Here is a 17,056-nt window from a genome sequence, read left to right on the forward strand (position 1 = left end):
AAAATCACATTGGATATAAAATCGATATTCAACCCATACGGGTCGAGCATTGGGGAAACCTAGAATCAACGATCTCAACTTTTTTTGGGAAGGCAATCAATCATGTCATTGCACACCGAGACACCCTTGATGCTATGCACACTTCTCGTTTATATGCATGCTGCCGATCAAATCCTGGCCATACAATTCCTATCTCATCCAATCAAAGAAGCAAGCACGAGAACATGAATTGAGGGTTTATCTAAAGATAAAGACGGAGGTCGGTACGTACTCAGTGAGTCTCACTTCGTAAATGTAAAACAACGCTTTCGTTCAAATGAGATGTCCTCGTGATAGAATGAAGATAGTTAGGTATATAATCTGAATTTGTTGAGGTAGAACCCTTTGTCTCGTTTCGTTTCTACTCACTCGTCTCTCATATCGCATCTTAATACAACGAGATATCATGATCATGCATTAGGATTCATTTCGAGAAGTTGGTGGCTTGAGAACTTTTAATATGGGGGAAGGTCAGCTTACCTTATTTGCATGGTGCAAAGAAGAAGCTGGCAAAACGAGAGTCTCATTGGATTCTTCGATAGGTAGTCAAGGTAGTCCATCCTTTCGCCATTGACCAAATGTTCTGGCCCAATTTGTCGCTTTCCCAGAACAAGGACGGCATTGGTCCACTTTCTGGAATGATTTTCCTCCCCTCTTGTGCTGTGTGAACTAAGCGTCGATTGTGTCTCAAATCTCAAACCAATTAATTTCCTTTCCGTAGGAAGGAGGAAAATCGTTAGAGGCTACGAGTGAGCTCATCCATCCATATCCATATCCGCATGAGTGATCATGAGGAATCTGGAAAACTGGTACATCATCAGAGACACACCGGCACATACCTATAATATATTGTGCAGCTTCCTCTATTGGACAATGAGCAGGTGGTCAGTGTCAATTGGTGTGGGTGATATAGGACATCGAGGTAATCATATAACGGATTCTTGTGCTACATCGGTTATGAGTGGGGGTGGGAGAGAGAGTGAAAAAATACTCCCGGGGACTTGCTTGAACTCACAAGGCTCACATCATTTGATCAACAAACAGACCGCTATTCTACCCCAAGGTGTATATATATGTGTATACGTGAACTGCAATAATCAATGGCCGTTCTTCCTGTAGGTCTGACTCGCATGCATTTCATGGCGTGGCTCGAGATGTTCTTATTTTCGTGTGTGAGTGTGGTACCAGTATCAGAACACAGAACCGGCGACCTTTAATGCAGACTTTCGGTGTAGGAGAGGGAGGAAAGATGTTGAGCGTCAAACCGCTGCCGTATACTGATTTGTATTCCGATGACACTCTACTATAGTAACCTCATGCCAAATAAATGCTGTGAACTCTGTCTACAATTCATTATTACCAAAGTACTCGATATCTGATACCCACGTGCTTGTCACGTGCTGTCCAGGTGAGTCCTCAGTCCACCTTTATGACATAATAACGTCGGTGTTATTCTGGCAACATACCGGTGAAAAGTTCTTGAGGGGCACGAGGGGTAGATGCAAGGCTGATGATAATTGGTGACAGCCTTGACTTCATATCCCTGCTAGCTCTACGCACTAAACCCAATACCGAATCGGCTCCCCTCGGTTGTTCAGCACCAGAAAAAAAAATTGAGGAGTCCCATTTTCTGGAGAGAAATTCCTAAACTCCCAAAAACTTATTCAACACTTTCAATCTTTTATATCTAAAAAGTCGTACGGTCAGGAATTATTCTTTGATACTTGACCTACAAACTGGCGAACTTGGATCACTAAAGCACTCCTCAATCTGCTTTGCAGCTTGTTGAAGGGCATTTCTTGAAGTCCTTGCGCGCAGATCTCAAAAAAACCTCTTTTCAATATCTTACATCATAATGGCAGAATTAGTTTTCCCTCCAGTTGCCGCCCCAATCCTCAATGGCACAGATGAAGGACTCATCAGTCTGGAATTGAAGGATGGCACAATTTATCAAGGATATAGTTTTGGTGCGCAGAAGAGTGTCGCAGGAGAATTGGTCTTTCAGACAGGTATGGTGGGGTACCCTGAATCAATCACTGACCCTTCATACCGAGGACAAATTTTGGTCATTACGTTCCCTTTGGTGGGTAATTATGGTGTACCATCTCGAGAAACCATGGATGAACTCCTCAAGGATCTGCCAGCACATTTCGAAGCCTCTCAAATCCATATTGCAGGTTTGATTTGCGCTTCGTACGCTGGCGAAGAGTTTTCTCATTTCCTCGCAACCTCCTCTTTGGGAACATGGTTGAAAGAGCAAGGTGTTCCAGCAATCTATGGTGTTGATACCAGAGCTTTAACCAAGAGAATACGAGAAGAAGGTAGTATGCTTGGACGAATGTTGTTGCAAAAGAATATCCCTGCCAATGGAAACGACAACATCTCTGCTTTATCTACAAAGGATTGGAGATCATCATTTGAAGCAATCGACTGGGTGGATCCCAATGCCAAGAACCTTGTCGCAGATGGTAAGTTTCTACTTTGCTATAGCCCGAATGAAGGGCTAACATAATGCCTTAGTATCAATTCGCGAGCCAAAATTATACAAACCTGATCCTTCGAATGCTTTGAAACATCCTTCTGGTAGACCTATACGTGTGTTGTGTTTGGATGTTGGTTTGAAATATAACCAATTGCGTTGTCTTGTAAAGCGTGGTGTGGAAGTTCTCATTTGCCCATGGGATTATGATTTCCCTGCTCTCGCCGGCAAGGATTATGATGGTTTATTCATCTCCAACGGTCCTGGTGATCCAGCCATGATGGACAAAACTGTCAAGCACATTCAATCTGCCTTGAAGGAGAACCGAACCCCAATTTTCGGTATCTGTCTTGGACATCAACTTCTCGCCAGAGCTGCCGGAGCTCAAACCGAAAAGATGAAGTTCGGTAACCGTGGACACAACATTCCCTGTACAAACATGTTGACTGGAAAATGTCATATTACATCCCAAAATCACGGTTTCGCTGTCCAAACTAGTTCCTTGCCTTCGGAATGGGAGGAACTTTTCGTCAATGCCAACGATGGAAGTAACGAGGGTATCAGACATGTCAACAGACCATACTTCAGTGTTCAATTCCATCCAGAAAGTACTCCTGGACCAAGGGATACTGAATTCCTCTTTGATGTCTTTATCAACACTATCCAAAAGACTCTCGACGATGAGAAACTTCTCTCCGCACCAGTTGTCTTCCCTGGTGGTGAGAAGGCTGAGAATGAGAAGCTTACACCTAAGGTCAACGTCAAGAAAGTCCTTGTCTTGGGTAGTGGTGGTCTCAGTATTGGTCAAGCAGGTGAATTCGATTACTCTGGAAGTCAGGCTATTAAGGCCCTTAAGGAGGAAGGAATCTATACCATCTTGATCAACCCTAACATCGCTACGATTCAAACTTCCAAGGGACTGGCTGATAAGGTTTATTTCCTTCCTGTCACAGCTGATTTTGTTCGCAAAGTCATCAAACATGAGAAGCCTGATGCAATTTACGTCACATTTGGTGGTCAAACTGCTTTGTCTGTCGGTATTCAACTCAAGGATGAATTCGAAGAACTTGGAGTTCGCGTGCTCGGTACCCCAATCTCCACTGTCATCACTACTGAAGATCGTGAGTTATTCGCTCGAAGCATGGAGTCGATTGGTGAGAAATGCGCCAAATCCGCTTCAGCGAACAACATCGACGAAGCTATGCATGTTGTGAAAGATATTGGCTTCCCAGTCATCGTTCGTGCCGCGTATGCTTTAGGAGGTCTTGGAAGTGGTTTTGCAGACAACGAGCAAGAATTACTTGAACTTTGCAACAAAGCATTCGCCGCTAGTCCTCAAGTTTTGATCGAGCGAAGTATGAAGGGATGGAAGGAAATTGAATACGAGGTTGTCCGTGATTGTCGTGACAACTGTATCACAGTTTGTAACATGGAGAACTTCGATCCTTTGGGTATTCACACTGGAGACTCAATTGTTGTTGCTCCTTCCCAAACATTATCCGATGAGGATTACAACATGTTGAGAACCACAGCTGTTAACGTTATTCGCCATCTCGGAGTTGTTGGAGAATGTAACATTCAATACGCACTCAACCCTGACTCTAAGGAATACTGCATCATTGAGGTCAACGCTAGATTGTCCAGATCTTCAGCCCTCGCATCCAAGGCTACTGGATATCCGTTGGCTTTCATCGCCGCAAAGCTCGGTCTTAACATCCCCCTCAACGAAATCAAGAACTCAGTCACTCAACAGACCTGTGCTTGTTTCGAACCTTCTTTGGATTATGTGGTTGTCAAGATGCCACGTTGGGATTTGAAGAAATTCACCCGTGTTTCCACACAACTTGGTTCATCGATGAAGAGTGTCGGTGAAGTCATGAGTATTGGAAGAACTTTTGAAGAAGCTATTCAAAAAGCCATTCGTGCTATCGATTTCCATAACTTGGGTTTCAGTGCAACAAAGGCTTTAATGTCAATCGACGATGAACTTCAAACACCCTCCGATCAACGTCTCTTTGCCATTGCTAACGCTATGCAATCTGGTTACTCTGTTAACAAGATTTGGGAAATGACAAAGATTGATAAATGGTTCTTGAACAAGCTCAAGGGATTGAATGACTTCAGCAAGCACATGTTAACCTTCAACACTAACACCATCTCATATGACCAAATCAGACAAGCCAAGCAACTTGGATTCTGTGATAGACAATTGGCTAAATTCTGGGATTCAACAGAACTTGCTGTCAGATTGTTGAGAACTGAAGCTGGCATTGTCCCAGTCGTAAAGCAAATCGATACCGTTGCTGCCGAGTTCGAGGCTCACACCAATTATCTTTACATGACTTACAATGGATCTGAGAGCGATATCTCTTTCAATGACCACGGTGTCATGGTTCTCGGTTCAGGAGTTTACAGAATTGGTTCTTCCGTCGAATTCGATTGGTGTTCCGTTCGTGCCATTAGAACTCTTCGGGAATCTGGTTTCAAGACTGTCATGGTCAACTATAACCCTGAGACCGTCAGTACTGATTATGATGAAGCCGATAGATTGTACTTTGAGAACATCAACCTCGAAACTATTCTCGATATTTATGAATTGGAGTCTTCAAGTGGTGTCCTCATTGCTATGGGAGGTCAAACACCAAACAACATTGCTCTTCCACTTCATCGACAGAACGTTAAGATTCTTGGAACATCACCAGAAATGATCGATACTGCCGAGAATCGTTTCAAGTTCTCTCGTATGCTTGATGGTATCCATGTTGATCAACCAACATGGAAAGAGTTGACTAGTTTCGAGGATGCTAAGACATTCTGTAATAAGGTCTCTTATCCAGTGCTTGTTAGACCCTCATATGTACTTTCAGGTGCAGCTATGAACACTGTTTACTCTGAACCAGATCTTGAGGCTTATCTTGCTCAAGCTGTAGAGGTTTCAAGAGATCATCCAGTCGTTATCACCAAATACATCGAAAATGCAAAGGAAATTGAGATGGATGCTGTTGCAAAGGATGGTGTCATGGTTGGTCACTTTATCTCTGAGCATGTTGAAAATGCCGGTGTACATTCCGGTGATGCTACTTTGATCTTGCCACCTCAAGATCTCGACCCTACCACTATCAAGAGAATTGAAGAAGCTACCCGCTTGATTGGTAAAGCTCTTAATATCACTGGTCCTTACAACATTCAATTTATCGCCAAGGACAATGATATCAAGGTCATCGAATGTAATGTTCGTGCATCTAGATCAACTCCATTCGTTTCAAAGGTCATGGGTGTCGATCTTATTGAAATGGCTACTAAAGCTATCATGGGTGTACCATTCATGCCATACCCACCTACCGAATTACCTGCAGGCTGTGTTGGTGTTAAAGTACCTCAATTCAGTTTCTCTCGACTTTCTGGTGCCGATCCAGTTCTTGGTGTTGAGATGGCTTCTACTGGAGAAGTTGCTTGTTTCGGCCGTGATAAGTATGAGGCTTACATTAAAGCATTGATCTCTACTGGATTCAAGCTACCAAAGCAAAACATTCTTCTTTCTATTGGTTCATACAAGGATAAGAAGGAAATGCTTCCATCTGTTGTCAAGCTTCAAAAGATGGGTTACAAACTTTTCGCTACAGCTGGTACCGCAGATTTCTTGCAAGAACATAATGTTCCAGTTCAATATCTTGAAATTCTTGGAAAGGGTGAGGATGACCAAAAATCCGAATACTCTTTGACTCAACATCTTGCCAACAACATGATTGATCTTTACATCAACCTTCCTTCCAGCAACAGATACAGAAGACCGGCCAACTATATGAGTAAGGGTTACCAAACTAGACGTATGGCTGTCGATTATCAAACACCTTTGGTCACCAATGTCAAGAACGCCAAGATCCTTATCGAAGCCATCGCAAGACATTATGATATGGAAGTTAGCGGATTTGATGCTCAAACCAGTCACCGAACTGTTGTTCTTCCTGGTCTTATCAACATTGCATCTTTTGTTCCTGGCATCACCACTCCTGGCAGCCGTGATTTCCAAACTGTTACCAAAGCATCAATTGCATCTGGTTTCAGTATGATTCGTGTTATGCCTCTTGGTCTTGATGGAGCAGTCACTGATGCTAGAGCATTGAAGGTAGCTCAACTCAACAGCAAACTTGGTTCATCTTGCGATTACAATTTCTCTGTTGCCGCAACTTCTTCCAACGCCGATCAAATTAGTCAAGTCACTGGTGAAGTCGGTTCTCTCTTCATCCCATTTAATCACTTGTCCGATAATATCAGCAAGGTAGCCGCTGTTACTGCTCATTTTGAATCTTGGCCATCTTTCAAGCCAATTATCACCGACGCAAAGATGACCGATCTTGCATCAATCCTTCTCCTCGCAAGTCTCCATAGCAGAAAGATTCACATCACCAATGTCACCACCAAGGATGATATTGGATTGATTGATTTGGCTAAGCAAAAGGGTCTTCAAGTCACTTGTGATGTTTCAGTCTACGCTCTTTTCTTCAGCCAAGATGATTACCCTGAAGCTTCCTTCCTTCCAACTGCAAAGGACCAAGCAGCATTATGGGAACACATGAACATCATTGATGTCTTTTCCATTGGTAGCTTACCATATCAGCTTGCAACTATTGCAAAGGTAGAGGCAGATGCTGCTGTTGGTATTGCTGACACTTTGCCTCTATTGTTCTCAGCCGTTGCAGATGGTAGACTCACAGTTGATGATATTAAGGCTCGTCTCCATGATAATCCAAAGGAGATCTTCGAAATTCACGATCAAGTCGGAGCTTCCGTAGAGATTGAGATTGATAGACCACATACTGTTAAGCCAGGAGCAGTTTGGTCACCACTTGTTGGAAAGGTCACAAGAGGAGCTGTTCAAAGAGTCATCTTCCAAGATAAGACTGCTTGTCTAGATGGTTTACAAACTCAAGATGCTATTGATGGTAAAGATATGTCATCTCACCTTATTGATTTGCACACCACAGTGCCACAATCACCGCTTGTCAAGGCCAACCTTGGATCTCCATCTATGGGACCAAGACCTGATAGCTCTCATGGATTAAGAAAGTTCTCTTCATTTGCCGGTGCATCATCCTCAGCTATGCGACCTGCAACTCGTTCAAGATTCTTGGATGGTGCTGCCAATCAAGCACCCCAATTTGGTTCGATAGCTGAAGATTTGGGTGCTCCATTATACCCTCAACCAACTATCTCGCCATCTCTACAAACCCTTCTTGGTCAATCACCATTCAAGAATCAACACGTTCTTTCAGTTAATCAATTCTCCCGTCAAGATCTTCATTTACTCTTCTCTGTTGCGCAAGAAATGAGATTGGGTGTTCAACGTGAGGGTGTTCTTTCCATCCTCAAGGGACGTCTTCTTTGCACAATGTTCTACGAACCATCTACTCGTACATCTGCATCATTTGATGCTGCTATGCAAAGATTGGGAGGACGAACAGTTGCAATTGCTACCTCCCATTCTTCCACTGTCAAGGGTGAATCTCTTGCAGATACCATCCGTACTCTTGGTTGTTATGGTGATGCTATTGTCCTTCGTCACCCTGAAGAGAGCAGTGCAGCAACTGCTGCCAAGTTCTCACCAGTTCCAATCATCAACGGAGGCAATGGAAGCAAAGAACACCCAACTCAAGCATTCTTGGATTTGTTCACAATCAGAGAAGAATTGGGTACTGTTGGTGGTCTCACCATTACCTTTACTGGTGATCTTAGATATGGTCGTACCGTTCACTCTCTCGTCAAGCTTCTTCAACATTATGATGTTCACATCCAGCTTGTTTCCCCACAAGCTTTATCCCTCCCACAAGAAATCTTGGCACTTATCAAATCCAAGCCTGGTCAATTACTTTCAGTTTCTACTGAGTTGACCCCCGAGATCCTTGCTAGATCTGATGTCCTTTACTGTACTCGTGTACAAAAGGAACGATTTGCCGATTTGGAAGAGTATGAAAGACTGAAGGATAGTTTCATCATTGATAATAAGACATTGAGAAATGCAAAGAGTTCAATGATTGTTATGCATCCATTACCAAGAAATGCCGAGATTGGAGAGGAAGTGGATTTCGATCAAAGAGCTGCATACTTTAGACAGGTACGTTATCAATTTCCCCAATTATATTATCCTTACTAATGTTTTTATAGATGAGATATGGCCTCTACTGTCGCATGGCATTGTTGGCTTTGGTGTTAGCCCCATAGATTTGATTGTGTATAATCACTTCTCTTGATCAAGATCATGGGCATGGCGTTGTATATGGGGAAGGAGGAAAAGTCGATTTTTTTATTGTTATATGATTACGAGTAAATGCATTAGATATGAGTAGACACTCTTTTATGATTGTAGAAATGGTTTCGATTTGTAATTTTGATATATATTTAATTGGAGTGATGGGTATATGTATGTATGTGTGTGTTCATACATATGTATATATGGTTATGTATTTATTTGGGTTGGGTTATGTATATGTATGTATGTGTGGGTTTGTGTATAACGTATATGTATATGTAGGTATGTAGTTTTAGGTATTAATTTAGATTAATGTTATTATTATTTGTACATCTCACTTTGATCCTTCTTGTCTTCTTCATTCTGTGCTTTATTTCGGCATGCCTAGGTAGGTACATCAATCCTTAAGGAGTGAGAATAATGGTTGTCGGAATTCATACTAAACTTTCTCTGTTCACATCAGGGAATCAACATCAAAATCATCGAAGGACTTAAGAACGAATCAGACAGTGGTATATTGGTTATTAATGATCATGACAATGGTTGTATGCACAAGTGAAAAGGGGCTATTGAAAATGGTATAAGAGCTGCACGTAGGTAGGTGGGTGTTAGGACTCTCGGTACCGACGAGGAGGTTCTAGACACCTGCGAGATTCACGAAAAGACTTCATGACGTTTATCCTGCGACACTTTTCAATGTTTCAATGCGAGTATGGCAATCCGATGGTCTCTCAGACTCGAGCGTGTTGAAATATGGATAAGAGTGTGGGTATACAATTTATTTTGTACATGGCGAGGTAGCATTGCAGATAAAAGTCTCCGCGATATTTTCGCAATACATTCGTTCAATCACCAATTAAAAATACAAGTACTCTTTCACTTCGCTATAGGATATACAATCACGCAAATAAATCGTCACAGCTTTTTTTCCCACCTTGATCGACCTACCTGATTTGCACAGAAATCATATAGGATGGTCGATTGACGTCGTATTGAACGCCAAGGTTGGCACATATGTCGGTAGATAGGAAGGTTACAGCGTGTGGGAACGCCCAAAGTCTTGTTTGAGATACCAAGAAGGGTAGGCTGAGTGGCATTGCTTATTCACACTGTTTTAGGTGCGAAAGATGCCCAGACGGGACGGTCCGACTACTTTACTACGCCAGGAGATTGTGAGTTTTGTGAGTGTAACATCATTATCTTCTTGAAAGTTTGTGATTTCTTCACCTGCTTATAGGAGATGCTCCAGAATGCTTGGAATAGCACACCATGATGAAGAGAAACGACTAATGCACATACAGACAGACATACAGACACACATATAAACGGTGGGACATTAGAGATTTATGAGCGATTTATAAGAATTACCAAGAACCAGAAATAATGAAACAAACTAGAGCGACAGAGCGACAGAGCGGAGAAGATATACCACGTTTGGAAGTCCGCCTACTCTTAACTTACTCTAATGGACTTTTCTAAATATTCAATTAATTAGATTTCATTTGCGAGTCGTAACTACCGTATTGGAGATCTATGTCTATCAATCAACAGCGGTGTCATAGTAGTTTCCGTCCACTCCTGTATCCACTTCGACACCTCGGAAAAAGTATTTAGCAAACCCTACCTCAACACCAGACCATGCACCTCCAAATACCCATACCAACATCTATGTCCACGACACAATCACAGATCACAACTCATATTATATCCTCAATTAGATCACCGGCATCACGATCTTTTTGAGAGAATATATGAAGTAGCCATACAACTTAAAACAGAACCCCAGAACTATTCCCCCATACCCCAACATTTGTTTATCTCCACAAACCCCAACTTTCGGTCAGAATATCTACAATAAAAACCTAAAATGTTAAAACCTCGTGGAGCACCTGGAGAAAATTGACAAACAGACCCGCGCGGATTGCAAATAAACAAGGGCCACGCAACCGTCCACTCGTTCCAACGCCTTCCACTTATTCACAGCCAACTACTTTCTACGTGTTGGTCAAGTGTGGAGAGTCCAAGTCCCCACCACGTTCACATCCGGAGTCAAGACCGTGAATAGACCACAAATCCCTCGTGTTACCTATCTCATTTCATCTTAGTATGCAAGGCATACACGGGGCATTGGTTACTGACTTTGTTACATTATTTCATTACCCAGATATGACTTGGTGCTGCTTTGACAAATCCCGGGGTTTGCTTATCTTTTTGGTTTTGGTGGCAAGTTCCATAATGTTGGATGGTTTTCTTGCAATGAAATGGATATTCGGCACCATGATTGAGATGACGAACAGGGGGAAGGTATCTTGGAAGCGGCTTGGGATTCTAGGACAAGGACCCTAACGCCCTTCAATAGAAGGTGTGGAGAATGGGGTGGATTAGCTGAATACGGGGAAGATTTTCTCCTATATTTCAAAGATGTATCCTCGATTCGAGTTGAACTATTTGTGATCATAAACTTCTTTTTTTCTTCTTCCGTTACGAGTTCCTCTATTTAAGTACTTTGAAGTCTTGGAGGGGTTGTTTTGCAATATCAAACTTTCTTGGTTTCTGACAAGATTGAAGTTGTTTGAACGTTGATTTTTGTACCATTTGAGATCAAACTCTCATATCAAGTTGCCTTGAACGAAATAATACAATGGCAGTTACAGCAGGCGCCATTGAGCGTAAAGATTCAAACCCTAGTGGTGATTTCTCTGAAACCATCGATCATGCAGCAACTCATGCAACTTATATCGAAGCAAATGAGTTATCTGAAGAACATAGACAATATCTTCTTGCACGACATGGAACTCTTGATTTAGATCCTTTACCTGGACCTAGCGAAGCTGATCCATACAATTGGACAAACTCAAAGGTATATGGCAAAACTATCTAATCAATTTCTCTAAACTTAACTAACAATAAGTATAGAAAGTTACAAATCTCGTACTTGTTGCACTCCATGCATGTATGTCAACATTTACAGCAGCAGCCATTATTCCAGCCTACGAAAGTATCGCAGAAGAACTAGGTGTATCACTCCAACAAGCTTCATATCTTACCTCACTTCAAATTGCCATCTTGGGAGGAGCTCCCCTGCTATGGAAACCTCTATCCAATACCTTCGGACGAAGACCTCTATTTCTTATATCGCTTCTTATTAGCTTGGTTGGAAACATAGGATGTGCTAAATCACCCACCTATGCCACTATGGCACTTTGTCGTGCCATTGTTGCATTCTTCATTTGTCCCGCTGGAGCAATTGGAAGTGCCGTGGTCACAGAATCATTCTTCAAGAAAGATCGAGCTCGTTATATGGGAATCTGGACACTTATGGTTACAATTGGAGTTCCATTTTCCCCCTTCGTTATGGGGTTCGTCGCCAACAACGTGGGATGGAGATGGATTTATTGGATCTTGGCAATCATGAACGGAGTCCAATTTATCGCATATGTTTTCCTGGGTCCAGAAACTAGATATCTTCGTCATGGAGTCCAACATCCTAAATCTTCTTTCAAAGAAGAGTATCTTACTTTCCATCGAATCGACCCTTCACCACTTCGTGTCTACGATTTCGTTCATCCTCTCACTCTCTTCGCGAAACCATGTATTGTCATCCCGGCTGTTGCATACGCCATGACCTTCCTCTTCGGCTCCGTCCTCATCACCGTCGAACTCCCCCAACTCTTTGCCGAAAAATTCGGTTTCAACGCCCAACAACTCGGCTACCAATTTCTTGCTCTCATCATTGGATCCGTCATCGGTGAACAACTCGGAGGCAATCTTTCCGATTTCTGGATGAATCGCAAGGCTCGCAAGACAGGTATCCAGCCCGCTCCCGAACATCGTTTATGGTTAAGTTACGCTGGGTTCGTCCTCACCATTGTCGGAGCCGTGGTCTTCCTCGTCCGAACAGAACAGGCAAAGGAAATGCATTGGAATATTACACCAGTCATCGGAATCGCAATCGCGGGCGTGGGAAATCAAATTGTCACGACGGTTTTGATTACTTATGCGGTGGATTCGCATCTAGAGGAGTCGGCGAGTATTGGAGTTTTCATCACGTTTGTGAGACAGGTTTGGGGATTTATTGGTCCTTTTTGGTATGTTTTTTTTTTCTCCTTGAGATTCTTTGAGGGAATATCGCAACTGATAAAATAATAGGTTCCCATCTATGTTCACGAATCTCGGCCTCTCGAAAAGTGCAGCTGTAGCAGCGGCTCTCCTCATCGGAGTCAGTATTATCCCCACGTTCATCGTGCAATTGATGGGGAAGCGATGGAGACCATCGCGTTCTGAGGATCTGGCAAGAAGAGTTGCGGATCGGGAACGAGGGGTGATGGTTGCGGATGCGAATGAAAGTGTGAATGGGAGTGGAAACGGAGAGATGAAATAAATGATTAATGATTTGTATATTTATGTTTATGTATCTTTTTAGCCGAATGAATGAATGCAAGTTTTTTGTTCGAGATTGAGGATGAGCATGCTTTGCTGAGATTCTATGGGTTAAGCTTCTGGTGACATTTTATGTGTGTGTGTGTATATACGTGTGTGTGTAGAGAATCGTCAGTCAGTGATGAGGGGTGGGGATGCAATGTAATGTAATTTGATGAAAGAAAAGAAATTGGGTATGAACACTATGATTATGAATATTCTGGATATGGATTTCATTATTAATATCACTATCACTATCAATATCGACATCTGTCCCCCTACCAGATCCTCACTTCCTCACTTCCTCACTCCAACCCTCACTCCTGAAAATCTCCGGTCCTTATAAAACATCACACAAGTAGAATATCTAGATAGTGAGTGAGTGAGTATCAGAATACCAGAGTAGTCTCTATAATTCACATAGTGATCTCATACCCATCTTTCCTTCATTTTTTCTTTTCTTTTTACTTCTTTTCATTTACCTTGTCTTTCTTGAATATTCCTCTGGAAGTTCAAATCCTTATACTTCATTCTTTTTATTCTATTCTTTTTATTCTATTCTTTTTATTCTATTCTTTTATTCTATCCTACTCTATTCTATCCTACTCTATTCTATCCTATGGTAGACAGATAGATAGATAAATAGCTTAATAAATAGCTTAATGAATAAACGGATTCCCAATCCGGTAGTGATGATCCCCAAATTAAGATATGGATGTAGCTAAGATAATGTATGCATGCTTACGCGTTAGGGTATGAGATGTGAGATGTGAGGTGTGGGATAGGAGAAGGTCTATAAATAAGCTAGGTACCTGTGCAAGTACAATTCGGATCACGGATGATAGGATGGATGGGTAGGTGATGATTTATTTTATTGCGTTGGGTTGGGGCTGGCGTGTCTGATGATGTGTGTGGATGTTGGTAAGGTGGAAGGTTGGAGGGTTATTTGTCATATAAAGGATGAGAAAATACGAGATAAGATGATATGAATAGTAGTAAAGGTAGATTGTATTCGAGTCGTGGCTGTAAGTCTGTGTTATGTTTATTATACGATGCTTTGATTTACACTTGACGACAAGTAGGTAGTCAGTAATAGTGAAATACCAAACAAATTTCACACAATCAGATACTCTCAACTTCCATCCCTAAACAAGTGTACTAACCAAACATTTCCTCATACTAAGCCGAATTTGCATGATGATCCCCACAACAAGATACCACATTCCCACATTCCCTCCCTATCAATAATCTACTCTTTACCCCTTTCTCTCCACCTCTTCCCAAAACTCCCCAAACCTCTCCCTCGCAATCCCCACACAATCAACCCCATAAACCATCTTCTGCACCTCCCTATCCGCCCACTTATCCGGAACCCCTTTCCCCCTCCCCTCCCTCAAATCCCTAAACAATCTATCCCTCTCCTCCTTCAACTTCCCCTCCCCAAGATGCAGACTCCTCGCGCTCGCCGCCGCCAACTCCACTATCTTCTCCGCTCTCTCCTTCCTAATCTTCTCATACACTTTCAACGCTCTATTCACACTCTCCCTCGTTCCATCCTCCAACATTCCCAAACAAACCGCAACCACAGCCCCATCCTCCACCGCCTGCGCAGCCCCCTGCGCTAAATGCGGAAGCGTAGGATGACACGCATCACCCACTAATGCCATACTTCCCCTCACCCACGTCGGCAAAGGAGCATGCAGACGTAATTTCCACTCGCAGACTTCGCCATCCGGGACAAGATTCAACATACGTCGAACTTTGGGGTTGAAATCTTCAAAGACTTTTAACATGGTGGTTTTGGATCCTTTGGTAGTGTAGGTTTCCGAGGGGGAGATGGCGAAATTGATATCGGGTTGGGTGGTGGAGATGTTGTAGATGCGTTTGGAGGAGATGGGGTAGGCGATTATGTGGCGACGTTCGCCGATCCAGCGGGAGACGCCGGAGGTGTTGATTAATCTGGGAGATGGTGAGTGGATGATGGGACAAGACGGATGGCTTTGGGAATTAAATTTATGTGAGGGTTTAAGGAAATGAGATGAGAAAAGACAACAAAGGGGGATCCTATCATTCCAAGTTATCCCAGCCACCGAAGAGTCCCAATTCAATAGATAGAGTCAGATTGACTAGTATAGTCCCAAGAGAAGACAAAGCACATCAAACAAAGAACAAACTTACTCCAAAAGTTCCGGATCATCCTCCATCTGTTCCCTCGTAAGTAAAATCCTATACGCCGCCTGTTCCGAATCCACCACCTTAGCATCTACCCCCAAATCCCTCAACATCTTCTCCCTAATCCTCGATTTAATCCCATCACAGGCCAACAAAACATCACATTCCACTCTTTCTTTCTCTCCTCCCCTCGATGAAATCGTAAACGCAGGTCTCGGGAAGAAATCATGTACTTCATGAACACTCGTTCCGAAGTGAAATTTCAGATCCGGGTACTTCTTACACCCATGGTAAAGACCCTGAGTAAGAGAATGACGATGGCCAACCATATGCGGATACCCGTATTCTTCTTGAATATATCCTAATTCCACCGAACCTAATTCTTCATCCGTTGACCCTTCTACAATTTTCTCTCATTAGTAAACTCCAACCTCATCCTGGACTCAACAAATATCCCAAGACCAACTAACCTCTAATACTCGTTCTCTTCAATTCCACCGCTTCCCTTTCAATATCTTTCCAAACCCCCAATCCATCCAGAATCCTCGACATATTAGGAGCGAGTTGAATTCCCGCCCCGACAAACCCTAAATCAGGAGCTGTCTCGAAGACTTCTACATTTTTAAATCCCTCTTTCTTTAAAGCCAAAGCGGATGTCAGGCCTGCCATTCCTGTAATACGTATTGAATAAGCTTTTTATATGGTGGAAGTAGTGTAACGACATGTTGGAATCATGCACGACGCGAATGAAAATTGATTGAGGGAGGTGATATACATACCTGCACCTATAATACAAATCTTTAAATTTTGTTTTGGATCGTCCATCTTTACGTTGTTTGTGGAATGAACCAGTGAAATCTTTCCCAAATTTCGCTTTTGGCTATACAAATCTTATTAGAATCTCGGTAGACAATCAGAGACACTTCAATATTTCTTCAAACTATTCACAAACCGCTCAAAAACGATATCAAAACACACAAAACCCTCATCAAAAAGATCAACTTCAATATCTCAATACAACAAGCAACATTCAAGATCCCATCCAGATCCACGCGCCGATATCGTCTCCTCTCAAGCTATTCTTCTCCCGTTTCCATATCCCGAAAGTTTCCAAGGCCCCAGATCGTATGATCTGATGATACGTCGCACATCCCATCTAAGCTGAATAATCAAGATCCATTCATCTATCTAGATTGTATAAGGCTGATACCATTCACCTTCCCCTTCCTCTCCCTCAAACCCAATACAATGAACATACTTTTTCAAGAAGCCTTGTCAAATGAGGGGAACTCCGTATCTGACAAAGCATAAAGTGATGGAATACTCATACAACTCCATACAGAAGGGTCTGAGCGATCAATGATGATAGGCTGGACAAAACTAGGAATGGTCTAGATGCCTGATGGAGTAGATCTCGAGAGAATGAAGGAAGGTGTCATGATTTGTGGAGAAGGAGGGGTAATAATATCACGGGATCAGAACTTTTTGCTGATTTATCATCATTACTTCTGTTGTCAAGTCGTCGAGGTCGTATCCCTTCATTGAGGGGCACTAAATAAGCGAGTGGAGCACTAATACACTTTGGACTTAAAAAATTACCGCGTGGTTACCTTGCGCGCCATGACAATTCTTCATTATTCAAGTGTGGGGATTCAAAATGAAAGTGTTTGATCTTCCAACTTTTGTAGAAGGTAGATAGG

The 17,056-nt window shown here is 42.5% G+C and overlaps 3 protein-coding genes across 3 annotated transcripts; 2 read left to right on the forward strand and 1 right to left on the reverse strand.

Moving 5' to 3' along the window:
- Positions 1-1,894: 1,894 nt before the first annotated feature.
- On the forward strand, positions 1,895-8,931 carry Bfra_006013 (putative bifunctional pyrimidine biosynthesis protein; the record flags this gene model as incomplete). The annotated part of the gene is made up of 3 exons (XM_037336387.1): positions 1,895-2,507; positions 2,560-8,630; positions 8,681-8,931. The coding sequence occupies 3 exons, from the start codon at positions 1,895-1,897 to the stop codon at positions 8,735-8,737; spliced, it is 6,741 nt and encodes a 2,246-aa protein (XP_037191597.1). The 3' UTR covers positions 8,738-8,931.
- A 2,475-nt stretch (positions 8,932-11,406) lies between these two features.
- On the forward strand, positions 11,407-13,146 carry Bfra_006014 (putative mfs multidrug transporter protein; the record flags this gene model as incomplete). Its single annotated transcript, XM_037336388.1, has 3 exons — positions 11,407-11,625; positions 11,682-12,853; positions 12,915-13,146. 3 exons carry the CDS (start codon positions 11,407-11,409, stop codon positions 13,144-13,146), a joined length of 1,623 nt encoding a protein of 540 aa, XP_037191598.1.
- Positions 13,147-14,440: 1,294 nt separating this feature from the next.
- Positions 14,441-16,181, reverse strand: Bfra_006015 (putative salicylate hydroxylase protein; the record flags this gene model as incomplete). Its single annotated transcript, XM_037336389.1, has 4 exons — positions 14,441-15,143; positions 15,363-15,756; positions 15,827-16,027; positions 16,136-16,181. The coding sequence occupies 4 exons, from the start codon at positions 16,179-16,181 to the stop codon at positions 14,441-14,443; spliced, it is 1,344 nt and encodes a 447-aa protein (XP_037191599.1).
- Positions 16,182-17,056: the final 875 nt, after the last annotated feature.

The sequence above is a fragment of the Botrytis fragariae genome, assembly GCF_013461495.1.
Source record: "Botrytis fragariae strain BVB16 chromosome Unknown tig00000075, whole genome shotgun sequence".
NCBI classification, from domain to species: Eukaryota; Fungi; Ascomycota; class Leotiomycetes; order Helotiales; family Sclerotiniaceae; genus Botrytis; species Botrytis fragariae.